The sequence below is a fragment of the Pelophylax lessonae genome (assembly GCF_965119305.1).
Source record: "Pelophylax lessonae genome assembly, chromosome: 8".
Lineage (NCBI taxonomy): Eukaryota > Metazoa > Chordata > Amphibia > Anura > Ranidae > Pelophylax > Pelophylax lessonae.
The window spans coordinates 61,681,695-61,699,568 of record NC_138775.1 but is presented as its reverse complement, the minus strand read 5'-3'; the positions used below and the strand labels follow the sequence as shown (position 1 = coordinate 61,699,568).

The 17,874-nt window shown below is 42.7% G+C and overlaps 1 protein-coding gene across 6 annotated transcripts in view; it reads left to right on the top strand.

Annotated features, from left to right (window-relative positions):
• SLMAP (sarcolemma associated protein) overlaps nt 1-17,874 on the top strand; it is a 301,840-nt gene that overhangs the window by 25,762 nt on the left and 258,204 nt on the right. The window contains exon 1 of one of the 6 annotated variants that reach the window (XM_082265560.1): nt 9,060-9,213. The exons of the other annotated variants lie outside the window; for them this stretch is intronic. Coding sequence (XP_082121686.1) covers nt 9,199-9,213 — 15 coding nt within the window. The 5' untranslated portion in view covers nt 9,060-9,198. Of the gene's footprint in view, nt 1-9,059; nt 9,214-17,874 lie in introns of those variants that run through there. 6 annotated transcript variants of the gene reach the window in all.

Here is a 17,874-nt window from a genome sequence, read left to right as displayed (position 1 = left end):
TTATATGCCGATTTATTTTATTTATTTTTTTTTTTTTAAAAAGCAAAAAAAATCTATCCTAGGCAGGTGCGCGGCGCTGAAGGTAAGGGGGGCGAGCGCCGCTGGATTACACAGCGGGAATCTCCCGCTTACCCTGCAGTAGCTGTCATACTAAGTCCCTCCCTAGATGATAGACGGCACACTGGTCCAATCCCGGAACATGTGACGTCTATCATAGGGGCCGGTCCAGGAGGCAGGGCTTCAGATGACAGCAACCGCCGGGTAAGTGGGAGATCCCTGCTCGGTGTAATCCAGCGGCTCTCCCCTCCCCACGCTGATGGGCACTGTTGAGACTGCATCGCTGGGCACTGGTGAGGCGGCATTTGATAATAAAAGTTCTGAGCTACCCTTCTTTTGCTTCACATTTCTTTTGCTTCATGTTTCTTTTAAGATTTTTTTTTCCTGACCCTTCCCTCGTAAAATTAAGGTGCGTGTTTTACGCCAGTGCGTGTTATATGCCGATAAATACAGTAAGTTTTTGTGCTACAATCTCATGTGTTAATGTAAATGATGCTCCCCAGTCATGTTTTTTTTTTTTTTTTTCAAAAATGGGCTGCAATATACCTTATTTCATATTGCCGCTTGGCACTCGTGACCAACCGCCTCTCTCCTCCTCCTGGCTGACATCAGTGGAGGATTTTCAGCCCTGCCTGCTGTAGATGTTAGACTTGGAAAGGAGAGAGGCGGCTGATCATGTGAGCGCTGAGCAGCGCTATAAATTAAGGTTTATATCAGCTTTATTTTTATTTTTTTTCGAAAGAATAACATACACTTGGGGCACATAATTTACTATAACTGAGGGGATTGAAGCACAAACACTCAGTTGCTTTACAACTACTTTAAGCTCTGTGGAAGAAGTGTTGCAAAACTGGAGACAAGCATTTCTAGATCTGCAATAATACCTGATAGACGGGTGTAGTGTGTGATCAATCTGCATTTCTATTAAATACTTTCTCCACCCTGAACTAATATTCTGCTTGATAAAGTAGCAGTTTATTTGATTTATTTTCTGGTATCCCCTTTGGAATTTTTGCTCCAGCATCATCCACTACAAGGCCAAGTTTTGTTGACATGTACTGTGGATGGATTTTCCTGGACCTTCAGTAGGGAATATCACCACTGGAATCTCTGAGATCAGAGCAATTGGAGATGATTGATCTTGTTTTTGGCCATCCAAGAGTTGAATTGGTTTTTGGTAGTTGATTTTAAAGCAATTTTTTTTTATTCTCTAAAAATAACAAATATGTTATGCTTACCTGCTCTGTGCAGTTGGTTTTGCACAGAGCAGCCTGGATCCTCCTCTTCTCGGGTCCTTCTTCTGCTCTCCTGGCCCCTCCCTCCTGTTCAGTGCCCCCATGGCAAGCAGCTTGCTGTGTGGGCATTGGAGCAGAGTGTCAGCTTTGTGTCCATTAAGACACAGTCCCGCCCTACTGATTGGCTAGCTGACTTTGACAGCAGCGGCAGCCAATGGCGCCGCTACTGTCTCAGCCAATCAGGAGAGAGAGAGAGACTCAGGCAGCTGAGACACTTTTGGACAGAGGGGGACCTCAGGTACGTATTAGGGAGGCTGCTGCACACAGGTTTTTTTTTTCTCTTAATGCATAGAATGCATTAAGAGAAAAAACCTTCTGACTTTACAACTCTTTTAAGGTCTCATGCACTCTGGACATTACTGCAACGGGTTCCTGGTGTTTTTTTTTTCTTCCTTCTAGTGCGTTAAACTCACCTGCATGTTAGCATGTTGTCCATGTACACTTAAGCCCCGTACACACGTACCGATGGTCGGCATACAAATGTTCCTCTTTTCTCCCCGGGATGTCGGTGTCTGTTGAAAAGTGCAAAGACAGCACAAGGACAGCACAAGAATTTTGTCTGCAGACTTCAGCTGACTGCAGAAGTGATGTCATGTAATGGTTAACTTTCCCTGTGTTTTTTATTTTCTGAGCATGCCCAGTCTTGCAAATCTGCGGTCTGTCGGCCGAATTCTGTACTGACAGGCGAACAATCGTCCGTTCTGGTGTCCGCAGACAAAAATTTTCATGTTTGCACGAAAGACTTTTGTCCGCGGATTGTGCGCAGACATCTGTCGGAGGCACCATACTAACACGCGTACAATCGGCAGATCTTTCGTCCGCCGACGTTTGTATGCCGACGATCGGTACGTGTGTACGGGCCTTTAGACTTTTAGCAGCGTTTAGAGGCAGGGAAAAACCCGCTGCCAGTGCTTACAGGAGCAGCACAGTTTGGGCAGAAAACAATATTTGGAGCTGGCAAGCTGCTAAACTCTTCTTAATGTGCTTAAACTTGCCTAAATGCTAGGGGTGTTTAGCACTTCAGCGTTTATTCATTTCAGTAGTCAAAATAAATTCAATTTCTGGCCAATAAAATAAATGCCAAAACACCAAATACTGCTAAACTTGCCTAAACTGGTTTGAAAAATCGTAGCTTAGGTGAGCATTTAACACTGATTTTACAATAAACCAGTGTGCACGAGGCTTAACTTGCCTTTATTTTACCTTTTTTTTTTTTTTTTCTTTCCATAATTTGCTGCAGATTTTGCAAATTAAAGCGGAGTTCCGGGCACAGAAAACATTTTTCAGTGATCATACCCCCGGGACAGTCAGGGCTAGTACATTCCACCATGGATAGCCTCTGATCTGTCCCGGTTCGCACTTACCTTTTAGAAGAAATACTCACTTATAAAATTTCTTCTCCAGCGTTGCCATCTCTCTTTTGGGCAGCTGAAGCCGGCGCGATTCTCTTCTGCGTCTTCTTCCACGTCCTCTTCTCCCACAATGCGCCTGCACCGGCCCCTCTCGTCACTTCCGGTGCGGCGCCTCATTCCTCCACAGCTTCTGGGCATGCCCAGAAACTGTTTAGCAGGGAATGCGGCGTCGCCCCGGAAGTGACGAGCGTTCAGCTCCCAGGAATCATCGCAAGACAGGAAGTGGCGGCGGAGCCGCGGCACAGAGGGAGGAAGTACACTGAGGTGAGTATTTTCGATCTTCAATTACAAGGTGAGTAAAAAAAAAAAAAAAACCTAACTATCCAATTCCTTTTCAGGTGAAGGAGAACAAGCGGACTGGCACAAAAAAAAAAGATCCATTTTGTGCCCGGAACTCCGCTTTAAGCTTTGGTTAACGTACCCAAATCCTGCTGTAGAAACACTGAGAGAAACCAAGTGCTCTGTTAAAGAAGAACTCCAGTATCCATCTATCTTGGCATTTCCAGATCTCTCTCCCCAGGTTCTACTTGATTGCTGAGAAAGTGGTAATAAAAAGGCTCCCTTTTTCATCTGATTGCTCATTTTCTGCCCCAGGGATGTCATCATGTCCCTGAGAATAATACGGTACATTGGGGCCCCAGTAGGAGGACTTTCTGATGTCTACATGTCCTATCTATGCATGGAAACTTCACTATTTTTCCCACAATGACTAGGGAAATAAAGGTTGTCACTGCCATGTGTGGGGCTGGGGGAGCTTGGCTGAGCAGGCCTGCCATTGGAAGATGCATCAGCAGTGGGCAGGTGTGTCTGAGATGGCATGCAACTTAGCTGGGCTTGTTTCTTGTCTGCTAAATGTAATTTAAGGACAAAAGAGACCCAAAAGTATTTACTCTATTGAATGACTAGAGAGGAATGGCGTGTTGAAAAATATGGATCCACTACTACCACCATTATTATAACCTAAGTTTAGTAAACTTTTCTGAAGTGTTGCCATGTTTTGTACATATGTTACTACTATGCCATTCAACTGCTGCTAAATGCAAGCCAACTGCCTTTTGTAAAGTCTGTCTTCTATGGGTTTTTGAGGCCTTGTGGTAACAGATTGGGAATGCGCGTACATGTTTATGGTTATTTCCTTGTGTAATGTGTGCAGTTTTCACTGATATTTCACTATAAGCCGTGTTTCTGTGTTGGGCTTACAGCTTCTGTTACAATATTAAAGCAGTTTAGCTCCAATTCACGGTAAATTATTTCAAAAAGGAAAATGGAGCTTTGGTGATATTTGTTTTGATTTACACCAAAGAAAGTTTACTATGTTTGTTGATTCAGTTCTTGTGATTTGGGGTTCTGACCTAGTTCCTGGGAAGATGAAAGTATTTGTAGAAAAGAATGCTTCCTGGCAAATTTCCATGTTCTGCATGGCCTTATCTCACACGATTATTTCATTCCAAGCTGTGTGTTTACAATTGTGCACAATTCTTGTGTTCTCCTTTTTATTAATCAGTACTTCTATCAGACTATGGCATATAGATATGTATAATTACTGTCAAATGGGTTTTGGTAAAGGGCTAACGTTTCCTTCATTGGATTACATAGGGAGGCTGTCTGGTGATTTACAACTGGCTTTAACCTTCATTACATATTTGACATCAGCCAGGCTAAAAGTGAGTGGTTGTTTGAAAAGTGCTACCGTGGATACCAGTTTGGTTTCAGAAGCATCTCAAGTCTTTCAGCTTTGCTAATGGCTTATAACACCGGAGATGCTGAAAAACCTTATTTTTTCCTGTGACAGTGAATTAATATGGGGTTGCACATCACTAGAGCTGTTTACCATTTAATTACCAAAAGGTGGTTATGTTTTAGATTTTGGCCAGTAAAGTAAAAACCTTGCTGCTAAGATTTTCCCGTAAAACTATTTAATTAAAAATTCTGCACTTTTCCAGAGTTATCTGTTATGATCCTATAAAAAAAAAAAAATAATATATATATATATATATTCATATATATATTCATTCGCAGCCTTCCCGCACTCGCATAAGTGTGAACCGGACCTCAATGTTGTTGAGGCTGCTAGATAACTATAAACACAATGCTTTACAATGTATCTTTTCATCCTTAGATCAAAGGAATGAACTGCAGTCTGTAAGTGAGGGTAGTTTAACCTCTTAGCCCCGGTTCACACTTATGCGATGCAGGAAGGCTCCGAATCCGCATCCTGTTCCCGCATCGCAAACGTACCCCCGGCAGTTCACACTGCCATATGCGATACGCTGGGGGTGTCAATGTAATCTTAACGACACCCCCAGTTTGATCGCATATCGCAGTGCGATCTTGCAGTTCGCACAGGATCGGATCGCACAAGTGTGAACCGCTGTGCGATCCGATCCTGATGCGGCTGCCAAAAAGGGTCCTGTGCGTGTTTGCTGCGGGTGCGGTGCGAATTTAGCCATACAAACTGTATGGCTAAACTCGCACCGCACAGCCGATCGCATGTAATGAAGGAGCAGTGCGCTCCGACATGCGAACGCCGGAGCCGCACAAATGTGAACCGGCTCTAAAACACTAAAGCTGGCCATACAGTACCCTAAAAATCGTTAAAACTAATTTTCGAAAAAGGAAAAATCGGCTGTGAGAGCAGAGGATCATTCCATCATGTAATGACTGAATTTTGAATGATAAATCTTTCAATGGAATTAAATCCGTTTTTCGTTCAGTTTGTCACATATACCTAGTGTAAACAGATAGGCCGAGAAACACATTGACCTTTCAATTTGTCGTTCGGTCGGCAGAATTTTCCAAACTGTTCCTTAAATTTTTTGGGCTCTGAAAAGTTAAAAACGATTTTCTATTTGTGCCCATTAACTGGATGAAAAACAAACGATCGGACCAAATGACAGATTTTCGAATGATTTTAGACTAGTAGTAGTATTTTTATTTATATATATATATCTCCCAGGTTTCCCCGAAAATAAGACCGGGTTTTATATGAATTTTAGTCTCAAAAAACACACTAGGGGTCCTTTCACACGGCCGCTCCGTGTGTCTGCAAATCATCCTATTTTTTTGCGGATGATTTGCGGACATAATGTAAGTGAATGGCACTGCGGATGTCAGCGGAATACCATCCACTGACATCCGATTTTCCTCCTTTCAGTTCTGTTCCGTTTTTTCGAATGGAACAGAACCCTATTTTTTCATCCGTGTAAAAAACAGAAAGGAAGGAAAATCGGATGTCAGCGGTGTCATCCGCTGACATCCGCGGTGCCATATACTTACATTATGTCCGCATATCATCCGCAAACAGATGGGATGATATGCGGGCACACGGAGCGGATGACACAAATGTCATCCGCTCCGTGAAAAAAAAAAAAAAAAAAAGTCCCGCAGCGGACTAAAGCAGCGGAGCGGCCGTCTGAAAGGACCCTAGGGCTTATTTTCAGGGTAGGGCTTATTTATTTTACGGTATGTACATTAAACAACGTTTATCCAAATAGCGTTAGTCATCTCCATTTCCCTTTGAATCATTGGTCCTAATCTCTCATTTATAGCAATATATGGTACGGTAGCTCTCCCAAGTGGAGGTAAAAAAAAGTACCTGTTTAACAGCTTTTATTCTTCTCTGAGATCTCGGAGGTGATGACTAGAGAGAAGAGTTTTTCCATTAGAGAGAAGAGTTTGGCTGTGGTGTCGTCAGCCCGCTCCGTGCACTAAAGAGGGAGGGGGGCGCAGACGTCAGCGTGAGGAGAGGAGGATAAAGAAGAGCCGAGATTGCTGCTGACCTCTGTGCGCTGAAGACAACATCTGGAGGGAGGAGGGTAGGAAAGACAATAGCCGCGATCCCCGGCTGACGTGCGCAGAAGCAAGCAGCAGCAGACCTCAGCCGGGAGGAGAGAAGAGGACCTCCTGCGGGGCAGCGGTGGGTGTAAACCTGTTTGTTTTAAATATAGCAGCAAACGGAGACACTAGCCAACATTTAAAAAGTGTTTTTAAGGAGATTTACTAGGTCTTATTTTCGGGGTAGGGCTTATATTGCAGTCCGCCCCGATAATCGAGATAGGGCTTATTTTTGGGGTAGGGCTTACTTTCGGGGGAAACGCGGTATAGAATTATATAATTTTTTTTTCTGCAGAAACCCTAGAGCATAAAATCGCTATTATTGCAATCTTTTATGTCAAAACTGTATTTGCACAGAAATCTTTCAAACCCAGCATTTTGGGGAAAAAATACACTTTAATGAATTTTCAAAAACTAAACAGTAAAGTTAGCTCAATAAATTTTTGTATAATGTAAAAGATGTTGCGCTGAGAATCGTGATCTTTATTCTCAGCCAAAAAAATTGCGATTGTCATTTAATTCAGAATCGTGCAGCTCTACCACATGGACCTTGCGCAGTGGTTTTGCAAACCCATTTATTTTTGGAAAAAATGCACTTTAATCAATTGAAACCACCATATGTACCCCAACTTTTTGGATAATATAAAGGATAATGTTACGCTGAGTAAATGGATACCTAACATGTCATGCTTTGAAATTGCGCACGCTCGTGGAATGGTGACAAACGACGGTACTTGAAAATCTCCATAGGCAACGCTAGAAATGCCTTTACAGGTTACCTGTTTGGCGTCTAGTGCTAGAATTATTGCTCTCACTCTTAACATGTGCGGTGATAACTCACATGTGTGGTGCGAATAGTGTTTACATACGTGTGTGCTACTTGCGTATCTACTCTACACATGCGCCAGCATGGAGGGATGCATTAAATTATTCTTCCTTTTTTTTTTTTTTAATCAAATAAGACCCCACATCTCTCCCTCACCTTTTTTAAAAGCAAAGTTCAACACTTTTTTTTGAACTTTTGCTTAAAAAAAAAAAAAAAAAAAAAGAGAAATTGTTTACTTTCAGCCTGGACCAGAAGTGAATTCATGATGTTGCTGCAGTCCTCCAAGGCCATAGAGGCGATCAAAGAGGATCTACTCTTGCATCGCCTCTGGGACTAGCTGGCTGCACCTTTAGATTATTTCTCGGGTAAGTCGGCGGGAAGGGGGTGTCATCCCCTCCTGCCCCTTGTGAAAACGTGCCAGTACCTCATGAGAAGCTTGGAATGCATTTATAAGAAAGCCTGCCTCCGGCTGTAAAAAAACCGAGGTCATGGCTGATATCTTCAGCTATAACCCCCGTAAACCATTTCGAAGCTGCAAGATATTAGCTATACGTATTGGAGTCTTGAAGTGGGTGGGGGGGGGGGGGGAACCTACATAACACTTGTTACAATTAGGGCACTTTCATATTAAATCACTGCAGTTTGGCCGTAGTGCAGGGTACCAGCGGTTTGCATGTGCGTTACCTGCGGTTACTCATAAATATGTCCTACATTTTTGATGCTTTTCCTGAAAGCACACCAAAAATGAGGGACATAGTAGAAGTCTATGAGGAAACGCACATGAAAACTGCAGGTATCCTGCGCGCTACACCTTCGCTGTGGTCAAACTGCAGCAGATGTGCAAGCGGAATGCAATATATATATATAAAAAAAAAAAAAGCACATTTACCACCATTAATAATACAGTAATTAAAACCCACAACATTTTTATTTTTTTTTTCATATACTTGCATAAACCCACATATATTTATATTGCATAAAAAAATAAATCGCCATGCAAAGGTAAATTACATGTACAGTTCCTATACCTCACAGAGCTTGTGACAGCAGTGCCTGTGGCAGCGGGAAGTGAGCTTTAGACAGAAGACTGGCACAGCTGTAACAACCGAGTGGCCAGCAGTGTTATATGGTCAGATAGCTGCCTAAGTTAGGGTCGTTTTGCCACAGCACACCTGGGGACTGTTCACGGCACACTGGTTGAGAAACCCTGGTCTAACTTAAATGTGCGAATTGCGCTCACAGTAACAGTATTTGTATAAATTTGCTGTAATTTTCTTTTGGACCCCAATGAAAATGTGCGTGTATGTGTGTGTGTATAGGGTTGTCAACACAGAAGACCTCTTGAGTTAGACTCCAATTATTGCAGATAATCTGGCAGGATTCTCTTTTTAAAATGCAAGTGGACTCCTGTAAGGCAACCCTCTGCTTCCCTAGTGAGTTGTTTTCTATGGTCAGCTTTCATTTGCTATCTAACCTGTAATGTCAATTCTCACATTCTGCTCCTGTTGACACTGGATATTGTAGCACATAAGCTCCATGGTTTTGTTGACAGAATGTTAGAATGCAGGAAAGTCTTGTGGTTCAGATTTAATTTGCAATCAGCACAGCACAGACATAGCATTTGCCATCCAGCTGTGGTTTTAAAGCCATAGTATATCTTATCTGGAATGCTCAGAAAGCCAAAAAAAGGAAGAGCGTGTTCCTGCGTGGTCATATTGTCAAAGGAATCTTTTCCAATTGTCAAACATGCTAAAAGCAGAAAATGTAGAGGAAAATGTCGACATTGCAGGTAATAGCTAATTACATTTTATTTTTGTAGGTTTTATCCGTGCAGGTTAAAGAACTAAAAGGGTGGTGGGGAGTTGGGGAGGGATAGATAACAAGAAAATAACTCTTGTTTTAATCTCCTAAAATATTATTTTTAACCATATTGAATTGCCATGAGATAGATAGATATATAGACATAGATATAGCTCTATATATATATATCTATATAGATGGATACACAAACCCAATTCCAAAAAAATTGGGACACTACAAATTGTGAGTAAAAAAGGAATGGACTAATGTACAAATCTCAAACTTATATTCTATTTACAATATAATATAGATAACATATCAAATGTTGAAAGTGAGACATTTTGAAATGTCATGCCAAATATTGGCTCATTTTGGATTTCACGAGAGCTACACTTTCCAAAAAAGTTGGGACAGGTAGCAATAAGAGGCCGGAAAAGTTAAATGTACATATAAGGAACACCTGGAGGACCAAATTGCGAGTGGCAGTGCCTCAGAAGTCAAGATGAGCAGAGGATCCCCAATTCCCCCAATGCTGCAGCGAAAAATAGTGGCGCAATATCAGAAAGGAGTTTCTCAGAAAAAAATTGCAAAGAGTTTGAAGTTATCATCATCTACAGTGCATAAAATCATCCAAAGATTCAGAGAATCTGGAACAATCTCTGTGCGTAAGGGTCAAGGCCAGAAAACCATACTGGATGCCCGTGACCTTCGGGCCCTTAGACGGCACTGCATCACATACAGAAATGCTACTGTAATGGAAATCACAACATGGGCTCAAGAATACTTCCAGAAAACATTATCGGTAGGGATGCACCGAATATTCGGCGGCCGAACATTATTCGGCCGAAAATAGAAAAAATAGCACTTTCGGTGTTTGGCCGAATAAGTCAAAAGGCCGAATAATTTTGTGCCGAACAATAGGGCTGAACGATAGTCGATATGATATCGACTATTGTTCTGTGGCCGTAGGCGATATTCATATCGCCGAGGTCACGATATTTACAAGGGGAAGGGACTCGGAGGAGGACAGGAGGACTCACAGACTTCCGTGAAGCCGGGACACTTCAGCGGTGAGCATACATACATTACTCACTCGTGCACTGCAGCTCGCCCCACACATTCAGTGAGTCTTACTCTCCTCCCTAGTTTTTTCAATGGCACATTCAGGAAGCCAATCATGCCGTGATTAGCTGCACAGCGAACCAATCACGCGTGCCTGCACACCTGATTGGTTCCGCTGTGCCGCTACTCACGGCATGATTGGCTTCCTGAATGTGCCATTGAAAAAAACTAGGGAGGAGAGTAAGACTCACTGAATGTGTGGGGCGAGCTGCAGTGCACGAGTGAGTAATGTATGTATGCGGCTGTGCTCCTTTCCAGGCTCCTACTAGTCAACCTCCAGCCTCCTACTACCACCACTATGAGAGACTGTCTGTCACTGTATAATCTGATCGAGTCCACACTGACTGACTGTCACTGAGTAATTGATGTTACCACATTAACCCTGACCTGCCCAGTGCCCTGTATCTGCAATTAAAATTTACAAGGCTGCCTGCATGCTTCCTGATTTCCATTCCCAGCATCCTTCCCAATCCCTACAGTGTCGCTAACATTAACCCTATGGTACAAGGCTGCAGTGTGCACTGAATCCCATTCCCTACAGTAACATTTAGGGAGAGAGAGAGAGACATGAGAGGACAAGAGAGAGAGAGAGACATGAGAGGACAAGAGAGAGAGTGAGAGGACAAGAGAGAGAGACACGAGAGGACAAGAGAGAGGACAAAAAATTGGCAAAATAAATGGAAAAAATGCGAAACACCGCGTTCGGTATTCGGCCTTCGGCCAAACATTTCATTATTATTCGGCTTCGGCCAAGAATTTCATTTCGGTGCATCCCTAATTATCGGTGAACACAATCCACCGAGCCATTCGCCATTGCCGGCTAAAACTCTATAGGCCAAAAAAGAAGCCATATCTAAACATGATCCAGAGGTTCAAGTGTTTTCTCTGGGCCAAGGCTCATTTTAAAATGGACTGTGGCAAAGCGAAAAACTGTTCTGGGGTCAGACGAATCGAAATTTGAAGTTCTTTTTGGAAAACTGGGATGCCATGTCATCCGGACTAAAGAGTGCAAGGACAACCCAAGTTATCAGTGCTCTGTTCAGAAGCCTGCATCTCTGATGGTATGGGGTTGCATGAGTGCGTGTGGCATGGGCAGCTTACACATGTGGAAAGGCACCATCAATGCTGAAAGGTATATCCAAGTTCTAGAACAACATATGCTCCCATCCAGATGTCGTCTTTCAGGGAAGACCTTGCATTTTCCAACATGACAATGCCAGACCATATACTGTATCAATTACAACATCATGGCTGCGTAGAAGAAGGATTCGGGTACTGAAATGGCCAGCCTGCAGTCCAGATCTTTCACCCATAGAAAACATTTGGCGCATCATAAAGAGGAAGATGCAACAAAGAAGACCTAAGACAGTTGAGCAACTGGAAGCCTGTATTAGACAAGAATGGGACAACATTCCTATTCCTAAACTTGGGCAACTTGTCTCCTCAGTCCCCAGACGTTTGCAGACTGTTATAGGGATGCCACACAGTGGTAAACATGGCCTTGTCCCAACTTTTTTTGAGATGTGTTGATGCCATGAAACTTAAAATCAACGTATTTTTCCTTTTTAAAATTATACAATTGTTTCCGTTTAAACATTTGATATGTCATCTATGTTGTATTCTGAATAAAATATTGAAATTTGAAACTTCCACATCATTGCATTCTGTTTTTATTCTCAATTTGTACAGTGTCCCAACTTTTTTTAGAATCGTGTGTGTGTGTGTGTGTGTGTGTGTGTGTGTGTGTGTGTGTGTGTTTGTTTTTTTTTTTTTCCCCCAGTCTTCCGAATGTCCTAGTTTATCCTTTTCAGTAGTATGTGGTATCCCTCCTGAACTCCTGGAATGTGTTCTCAAAAGTCAGGCAGAGGACAAATGACTTGTGGTCCCCAGCTTTCCCTCATTACTCATTTACCATACTTTTTTTTATGTTCTGTGTCACTATGTGGAGGTTTTCATCTTAGACGCAGGGCTTTGGCTTCATTAAAGCTCCAAAGCCTCCAGCAAGAAGAAAAGTGAGCAATACAGTAGTGCCATCACCAAATCTAACACCAAAACTCTTGATTAGCTGTCAGCAGTAACTTAGATGGCACACTGCAGATATACAGCTATGCAGGTGAAGGGACAGGATTGCCTAGGCATACTCACCAAACCAAAAGTGCACTACTGTTTTTTAAAGGGGATTCCAGAGAAAAGCTGCTTTTTGATAGGGTACTGCCTCTAAAGGCATTCATTCTGTGCATGAGTAAAAAAACCTTTGGTATGCAGCTCAACCCCCAGCCCCCCCTAATACTTACCTGAGCTTGATCTCGATCCAGCATTGTGTATGAGAGCAGCTGCTCTCCTGGCTTTCTCCCTCTTCATTGGCTCAGACATCCCAGCTGGAGCCTTTGGCTCCTGCTGCTGTCAATCACAGCCAGTGAGGAGGGAACGGAAGCAAAGCCAAGTCTCATTCTGTGTTTTACCCGGTGAGTTAAAGGAGTTTAAAAGGCAGAAGGTTTTTATCTTAATGCATTAGGATAAAAAACCCAATGTGTAGAGCAGCCTACCTCAGCCCTCCCAATACTTACCTGAGGTCCCTCTTTGTCCAGCAATGTCCACAAGTATCCCAGCCTTCCGAGATTCTCCATTGGCTGCTGTTTCTGTCAGTCAAAGTTAGCTAGCCTAACGGGACAGGAGGCGGAGCTCTTTGTCTGGGTACAGGGATCTGTGACTCGGCTCGGGTGCCCACATAGCAAACTGCTTGCTGTGGGGACACTGAACAGGAGGGAGGGCCAGGATCACAGAAGAGGGACTGGAGGAGGAGGATCAGGGCTGCTCTATGCAAAACAAACTGCACATTGCAGGTAAGTATAACATGTTTGTTATTTTTATAGGAAACAAAAAAGACTTTACAATCGCTTTAACGTAGTAGTGACGGAGTAATTGAAAGGTAAAGGCTGGCATTAAAGTGGTGGTTTTACCTTGCAGGGGTTAAGCACAGGCTCACTTAAAGACTTTCTTTGCATAAGTGTCCGACTGAATCCTTTTTATTCAGTAACCTGCTTTGTATAAGCAAATTGATTACTTTGGTTGTGTTCATTTGATGTTTCCTGGCTCGGTGTGTTGCCACGCCTGTGTTTTGCCCGCAGTGCTGAACTTTCATAATTTGGCATGACAGCTTGTGACATTGATGAACAATATCGTTGGTTCAGTTCTGATACAGAAATCATAGGTGCAGGTCGGTTCAAAGGTCCTTCCTCTTCATATGAAAATGTCCAGTGATGGGAGCAGATAACCCGTGTCCCCGGCTGCCTGAAGTATTGCAGAGTTGATTGATTTTGAACTGGTGGATGTACTTGTAGAACAAATGGGCGTTTAGGTAAATCACCACTGAGCAGTGAAATAGAAGTATTGCTCATCTGCAACAAGACCTGGCATTTATTACTTGATGTATGTACTGCATATCATTCTCCCGCTCAACACTCCTCTGTAGATATAGCATAGGAACTGACATGACTGCCTGTGTGCTGTGCAGAAACCTATAGAGCTGTCTTAGTCTAGGAGGGAGCTGTCATATTAGTAAGTGCAATTACATTAGATGTCATTTTGTCCCAGAGAATTAAGAATGCATTAGACATTAGTGGCTGATGGGTTGCTAATTTCTAGTGTAGAATTTCATGATTTATTCATAAATGCAGTAATGTTTTCATGGACAAATACTCCTTCCTTACTACACATATTAAGCTGAGTGTCCTCGTGAAATGGGCCTGTGAGATCGGCCTGTGTTTTTTTTTTTTATTTTTTTATTTATCATGATAGTGCACAACCAGGTGAACTCTGACTACAGAGAGAACATCACACTTGGGCCTCTTTCACAAATGCAGACTGTTCATTTCATCAGTTTAGTCATGACAAAGTGGATGAAGTATTCATCAGTTTTTCATCAGTGGTCATTAGAGCTGCACGATTTATTGTTAAAAAAATCGAGATCTTGATTCAACCCCCTCCCCTCACAATCTTAAAAACTGCATTTCCTCGATTCATGTAGTGATTTTCTCTGTTTACTCACAGCTGTCAAAAAAAAAAAGCCTTGCAAATGTTTATCAACATTGCTAACTGTAAACACAATGTTCTACAATGTATCATTTCATTCTTTTAGATCAGGGATACACAAACTACGGCCCTCCAGCTGTTGCGGAACTACACATCCCGCGAGGCATTGTAAAACTCTGAAATTCAGACATGACTAGGCATGATGGGAATTGTAGTTCCTGAACAACTGGAGGGCCATAGTTTGGCAGTTTATCCTACTTTAAAGACTTAGGCTCCTTTCTCAGGGTCCGCCTCCGCCAGCGGACTCCGTGCTGCTCAGCGGGGGATCGATCCACTGATCCCTGCTGAGCAGGCAGATGACAGCTCCGTCTCCATTCTGTGTGCGGAGAGGGAGTTGTCAGATCCCTGCTGTCCCCTATGGGGTCAATCGGATGAGAACTGACTGCCTGTCCGTTCTCATCTGATCTGATCCGCTGGATGGATGGAAAATAGGGATTCCATCCGTCTGGATTTAACGGACAGGATCGGAATCGGATAGCGGGTGTCAGTGGAGAGGTCTCCACTGACATCCGCTGCCCCATAGGGATGCATGGAGGATCCGATCAGATCCACCTAAAAAACTGACAATCGGATCGTTCGTGTGAAAGGACCCCTAGTCTTTTTAGGACACTTTTTATCTACATATCAAAGTCAGTATTTTTTGCTAATATATAACAAAAAGTGCAGCGCTATCAAATATGGATTATGAAGAAGATATCGAGGAGAGCAGTCCACAGGTGAAAATTATGGTGAAGCATGCACAAGATATAAACATTCAGTGCTCTTCAATGTGCTGGTAATCCTCCACCCAGTCTCATTAGCCTCTCACCTCACACTTAGCCCCTGTGTCACCAGACACAGACCTGCTGAATCAGATATAATATTTTAAAATTTTAAAAGCGAATTACTTTTATAAAATAGGATTTCATGGGCTGATCTCAACTGAATAGTTTTAGAAACACAACCCAGAATCTGCAGGAAAAAAGGGGCCAGGACCTCAAAACCAGCCATCCATATAACACAAATAATACACCACATACAAATCGGTAATAATGAAAAAAATAATAAATAAAATAGGATTAATATATATAAAAATAAAACAAAAACAAAAATGCAAATACAGATACTAACGGTCAGAAATAAAACAGTTTAGATCGAACTCCACGTTAAGACCTCTGGACCTGTGACCCGCTTTATGGACCTGTGATCTGTTACCTGTGAGCCTTATCTTCTGATGAAGAGGAATACTGATTTGATCTATATTTGTGATATCCTTGGATAAAGTTTGTCTTACTAGCCCGTCTGGTGACACAGGGGCTAAGTGTGAGGTGAGAGGCTAATGAGACTGGGTGGAGGATTACCAGCACATTGAAGAGCACTGAATGTTTATATCTTGTGCATGCTTCACCATAATTTTCACCTGTGGACTGCTCTCCTCGATATCTTCTTCATAATCCATATTTGATAGCGCTGCACTTTTTGTTATATATTTGTTATTGGGACTTTTGGTTTATTGATCCTTTAGTGCATAGCAGCTTTCTATTATATTATTTTATACAGTTGCGCTGAATTTTTATCTATTATTATTTGCCTGTTTCTCAATTTACCATTAATTTAGCAGCATCTGGTTATAGATATTTTTGAGTATCTGGAAAAAAGGGAGGTTAATATAGGAAACATTTTTTCCTCCACTAACAATATTACACTGAATGATCCTAGTGATCTGGCATCCTTATTTAAAAAATTAGGCCACCTCTTTGAGAAAAAGGTTAAGTTATGGTGGGATATTACTTCCTTTAAGCACTATCTTTCAGCAAAACTTGTACCTAGACGTCTCAGATGGGATATACCCCCCTGTGATGGCCTCCTAGACGATGAGTCCTTGCAAGGGTGGGGTGAATTTTTCATCAGAAAAGGTCTTGACTTACAGGAGTTTTTGCTGGAGCGCAAGCAAAAGAGGATGAAAGATATAGAGAGTCAAATCAAGGAGATTCAAACTCTCCTAGATCCACACAAAGATAAAGATGAGTTCACCAATCTTATGACTATTCTAAAAAATCGAGTGATTAAATGGGATAATGACAGCCAGAATAAAAAGAAGAAAAAATATGCCAGGGACCTAGGTGATTTTGCCAATAATGACATCTTTAAGTGGCAAAAGAATCTAGTGACCATGCCTCAAACTAATGAGGCTGGCCCATCCTTGGACCCAGCCCCTTTAACCCCTTTGGAAAGGGTTAGACCTCAGTATTTACCAGCTACTCAGGAAGTAAGGTTTTCCACTCCCCAGAGAGGTAATGGCCGACCTCGGGGTGGAGGAAAAAGAGGTGGGAAAAAGAGAGGGAGGGGTGGTTGGCATCATCAACATCCAGCAAGTGGTAATGGTGGGAATGGCGGCTCTGTGCCCTTTCGGAATAATGGGCATCACTCCCCCTATTATCACCCTAGACCTCAACACAATCCAAGAGGGAGTTATTCGGGTAGAGGTTATGACCATCCGAACTACTCCACTCCAAACGCTTTTGAACCCTTACAACACATAGGGAATACTGGCAACTTTCAGAATGATTTTTTAGGGTCTCCCATGAGATATGCAGAGGGGCCACCCCTATTCCGACCTCAAGTAGAAAGGTGGAAGAGGGACCCCCCGAGCGTTCAACAGGGGAGAGCCAACGACTCATTCCGCAAAAGAAAAGACAGAGAGGAAACCGAGGGGGGCGGAGGCTACAAAAGGCCAAAATCCCAATAGGATCTGGTATTTATAACCTCAGTGGAATACCTCTCAATGATGACGAACTTAGGACCCTTGATAGGGGTCTTAAGTTTGCCCCAGTCAGAAATCTCAATAAATTCCAGGCATATATAAGCATCAATAGATTTGTGAGGACTCTGAATATTAAACGATATTTTTTGTCCAAGCCTATCGTTAGGAACACCGCGGCACCAGTGGTGGTGGATTCCAACCTTAGGAATAGATCCACATTTAACCCTGCCATTTCTGATAACCAACGCATTGAGGTGTTTAGGAATATGGTATGTAAGGACCTTGAAGGATTGAATGTGAAAAAGGTTAATGACCCCCAATATATCAAGAAGGGCATTCGATCCCTTGAGAACAACAAAAACATTGTTATCAGGCCTGCCGATAAAGGGGGTGGCCTGGTTATTCTCAGTAAAGAATATTACTGTGAGGAGATGGGCAAATTGCTATCGGACCGAGACACATATTCCTTGTTAAGTAAAGATCCGCTTTTCTCATTTAAGAATGAACTTCACGACCTAGTGGAAGGTGGGAGAGCAAGGGGTGTGTTGACCAAGAAGGAGTCTCAGTATCTAGACCCACTTTTTTGCAGGACACCTATTATCTATTGTCTTCCCAAGATCCACAAAAACGCAGAACGACCTCCAGGTCGTCCCATTGTAAATGGGATTGACTCGGTCACGGCGAGGCTTGGGC